The 4,438-nt window shown below is 43.4% G+C and overlaps 2 protein-coding genes across 2 annotated transcripts in view; both read left to right on the top strand.

The window, feature by feature from the left end:
• LOC128030016 (potassium voltage-gated channel subfamily S member 2-like) overlaps positions 1-3,963 on the top strand; it is a 52,867-nt gene extending 48,904 nt beyond the window's left edge. Inside the window, exon 2 of the mRNA XM_052617476.1 lies at positions 2,812-3,963. The gene's annotated coding sequence lies outside the window, so the exon portion shown is untranslated. The remainder of the gene's footprint in view (positions 1-2,811) is intronic.
• Positions 805-3,963, top strand: LOC128030015 (potassium voltage-gated channel subfamily S member 2-like). The gene has a single exon (XM_052617475.1). The coding sequence runs from the start codon at positions 1,148-1,150 to the stop codon at positions 2,564-2,566; it is 1,419 nt and encodes a 472-aa protein (XP_052473435.1). The 5' UTR covers positions 805-1,147; the 3' UTR covers positions 2,567-3,963.
• Positions 3,964-4,438: the final 475 nt, after the last annotated feature.

A 4,438-nucleotide genomic window follows, 5' to 3' on the forward strand; every position in this document is an offset into this window, starting at 1 on the left:
TGTGTGAGTTGCAGGCGGGGGCAGTCTGTGCTGGATGGACAGTAGATCTATTATCTTATTTTACAGGACATTCTTGCATGCTAACACTGAGAATATGTTTTAATGTGTGATTGTAAGGTTTACAGTAGCAAAAGTGGCCAATGAAACCTTAAAAAATAAAACAAACAACCAACATAACACAAATCAAAATGGCTCATGATCATCATAAAAGTAAAGAAAATTTTATTTAAAGATACAGAAAATAAAAGGCTAAGTTGTCTGTATATTACTTACAAAGGCTCTGTTCTAAGTGGGCTTTTCTCAACTGGAAGTCTAAACATTTACATTTTTCCCAAGGTTTTTTTCTCCATTTCTGTCACCAACACTTTTGAAATAGAGTTTAAATGGGTGATGACTGAAATCACTGAATCATCAATAAAATGAATTTAGCTGGAAAAATTACTCTTGGTTTACTGACAATCTATTTTCCTGTTCGACTGTTCGAAGCTGCTTTGACATTTATTGGTCAGACACTTTTTATCCATACATTACTTTATCTAGTGTAAACCACAACTGCCAAAAAAAGGCTCCTGAGATGCTTTACCCAGTTATGATCATGACAGATATCATATTTTTACAGTAGACACGCCCGTCGGGTCTCCGTGGATTCTGTGGACACTGTGGGATATTTTCCAGAGCTGACTTAAAGTCATCAGCGTTTTAACATTTTAAACGGACAGAAGCGTGTTTTTGTATCATGATATCGCCCCCGTCATGTGCGGGATTCAGCGGCGTCACTGTCGTGCGCGCGCCTGCAGCTGTGCGCGTGCTGTGAACGCTGGAATATCGCCGTGAGTTTATCACGCTCTAAAACGCCTCACATATGAATCATATTCACAGAAACTGCATGTGAATAAGAAACGAGTTCACCGAGATCGGCTTAACCGGGAGGATTCATCGAGCTGTTCGCGATTCTTGTGACAGATGAAAGGTTCCTGTGAAGATATCTGCCGCTTCGAGGGAGCCGATGCAGTAAATGGATATATTGATGGGAGAACGTTTGTAAACGGTTTTGTCATTCTGCTTAATTTTCACCAGACTGCAGCTCCTCAGAGACAGACCAAACTCACAGAAGACTGTGCTTCCCTCATCCTCTGAGTGATCCGTCATGAGCGTGCAGAGCGCCTGCGCGCCGGAGGAGGGCGCTATACGCATCAATGTGGGAGGCTTCCGGCGGCGGCTGCTGTCCAAGCGACTCTCTCGCTTCCCCGAGACCAGACTCGCTCGCCTGCTAAGGTGTCGGTCCAAAGAGTCCATCCTCGAACTGTGCGACGACTACGACGACTCTGAAAATGAGTTCTACTTTGACCGCAATCCGGCGCTTTTCCCTTATGTGTTACACTTCTACAACACGGGGCGGCTACACGTCATGGATGAGCTCTGCATCTTTTCCTTCAGTCAGGAGATTGAGTACTGGGGCATTGACGAGCTGTTCCTCGACTCGTGCTGCAGCGGCTCCTATCACTGCCGCATGATGGAACCCGAGGAGACCGACTGGGATGACAAGAGTGAAGAGAGGAGCACCACTTCATCTTTTGATGAGATCCTGGAGTTCTACAATGATGCCGGTAAATTTGACAAGCAGCTGCTCGGAAGCGTCCGGAGGAGAATCTGGTTGATGCTGGACAATCCTGGCTATTCCATCCCCAGCCGGCTCATCAGTATCTTCTCCATTCTGGTGTTGTTGGTCTCCATTGCCACCATGTGTATGAACAGCATGAGCGAGTTCACGCAGCTGGACGCTGATGGAAAGCCCCGTGAGGACCCTCGCTTCGAGGTCGTGGAGCATTTTGGAATTGGGTGGTTCACGTTTGAGCTGCTCTCCAGATTCGCTGTGGCACCAGACCTTCTGCATTTCTTCAAACACCCTCTGAACCTGATCGACCTGGTGTCCATCTTGCCTTTTTATCTGACCCTGGTCATTAACCTGGTGGCGGAGAGCAGCCCAGCACTGGCGAACCTGGGTCGAGTGGCTCAGGTGCTGAGATTGATGAGGGTCTTCCGCATCCTGAAGCTGGCGCGTCACTCCACAGGCCTGCGCTCGCTCGGAGCCACGCTCAAGAACAGCTACAAGGAGATCGGCCTGCTGCTGCTGTATTTGGCCGTGGGAGTGTCCTTCTTCTCCGTCATGGCCTACACCGTCGAGAAAGAGGACAACGAGGGATTGAACACCATCCCTGCCGGCTGGTGGTGGGCCACGGTCAGCATGACCACTGTGGGATACGGCGACGTTGTTCCTGGCTCCGTCGTGGGCAAATTGACGGCCTCAGCTTGCATACTCGCAGGAATATTGGTTGTCGTGCTTCCTATCACTTTGATATTTAATAAATTTTCTCTGTTTTACAAGAGACAGAAACAGCTGGAGACCGTCATGCGGAGCTGCAACTTCGACGGGGGAATAAAGGAGGCTCCGTCTGTGAATCTGAGGAATTACTATGCTCACAAAGTCAAAACACTGATGGCCAGTCTGTCCAACATGAGTCGCAGTTCACCCAGTGATCACAGTTTAAACATGTCTCTGCATTAGACGGGAACAGCTTGATGTCAGTGGTGCGTTTTCATCATAGATCTCACACCTAATTCTGATCTCAACAGCAAGACTCGCAGAACATCTGATCATAATAATGGTGTGTGTATGTATATACGAGCAGGGATGGGACCCTTAGTGAATCAACTCCTTCTTCTGGGATCTCTCTCAGTTTTCTCTCCAGCATGCGCAGCAGCTTCGTTTAGTTTGAGGGAACAGCAGGTCTTTACTGGTGGAAGGTTCAGGGGATTTAGTGCTGAATCTCTCCTGGTTGTCACTATATATGCAGTGAGATAGATGTTTTCTCTATCGCTGTTATACAGAAAGGAAAAACAATTGAAGTGACTAGATTAACTGTACTGATATTATTTTGACTATCTGTAAATGAAGGTTTACAGTCAGGGCCGTCCTTAGCTGACACAGGGCCCCTTTCAATCCGTTCACAATCTCTGTGGGGACCCCTCAAGTGCGGGGTCCTAAGGATGGTCCTGTTTATAGTGATCCAGGTAAATCTTTACACCATCAGAGATGTAACAACAGTCCATCTGAAATCGACTTTGAAACAACTGATTTTCAGTGATGTTTTGTCAGGGATGTGTCGGTACGATTATCAGTGTCAAACTGTTCATGGAGGAAATAGAAGTAATCATCCCTATCCCCTTGGAGTGGAGACTTTTGAGTGAGCAGGGCACGTGCGTTATTAACTGTGTATATTAACTGTGTTTATTTGCAACAGTTATGCTACATAATGGCATGCATGTGCCCCTGCTCACTCAAAATCCCCACTCCAAGGGGATAGGGAAGATCACTTCCATTTGGGATTTGCCCGTGAACCGTACGGCATACTCCTATGTTTTGTTGCTTTTGAATGAATTTCACACGTCCCTAAGGCAAACCAATTTCTGTTCTACAGTTGTCAGAGGTGATACGTCAAGTTATCATTCTTCATTTGTTAGTATCGCTGTTGTTTGATTTGAATTGTAAATGCAGAATGTGATCCTGACGGTTGGGGTCAGAGGTCTGACATCGTGCTGCATTAGAATTAAACAGTATATGCTCACATGTAAAGGTCCAATATGTGTGTTTAGGTGTTTTCTGGTGTAATCTTAAAATGTGGATGTGAGGACAGAATCAGATTCATTACATAATGTACTTGAGCTCATGTTCTGTGCTAGAAAGCTGTACACAACATCTGAATCAGCTAATAATGAGCACTAATGTGTTTATTACCTGTGTGGATTTGTTATCTTTGTAGCTCATAATTTATTTTCTTTTTAAAACCACTGAGATTGCAATTTTCTCAGTGCTTTTTTTGCATTGTGACAGTATTTTCATGAAACAATTACCCCCAAAATCTCATAACTCTAATGTGTAATAAAATAAATGTCAGTGTTGGATGTGCTGCCTAACATTTATTTAACAAATCATTGAATAAAAACTGTTGCTTTGAGAAGAATCTAACAAAAGCCATTTAAATCATGGCAATTACAAGAAACTTAAGCAGATTGTCTAGATGCATTACAGTAATGAGAGTGTATTGTTTTCTTTTTTTGGATTATGGTAATAATGATAATTGTCAAGAAAATATTTTTTCTGCTCTTAGTAGAACATTATCATGATGCTTTTGAAAATGGGCTTCTGAGCTTTATTGGCATGACTTGCACAGTATTGCCAAAGCAATGTCCATTACATGAATTAAGGAATAAATTATTATATAATTTATAAACAAAACAAAAACACATCTGTAAAATAATTAAATAAGTATATGTATACTTTCTTAATACAAATATTAAAGAAATAGTTAACAAAAAAAAAACCTTTGCACAACAGTACGTTCAATTCAAATAGCTTTATTAGCAAGACAAAGAGAAT

Source organism: Carassius gibelio, chromosome A16 (genome assembly GCF_023724105.1).
Source record: "Carassius gibelio isolate Cgi1373 ecotype wild population from Czech Republic chromosome A16, carGib1.2-hapl.c, whole genome shotgun sequence".
In the NCBI taxonomy this organism is placed as follows: domain Eukaryota; kingdom Metazoa; phylum Chordata; class Actinopteri; order Cypriniformes; family Cyprinidae; genus Carassius; species Carassius gibelio.

Bases quoted from the DNA above. Each gene is read 5' to 3' on its own strand.
- LOC128030015 (XM_052617475.1), top strand. From the start codon at position 1,148: ATGAGCGTGCAGAGCGCCTGCGCGCCGGAGGAGGGCGCTATACGCATC.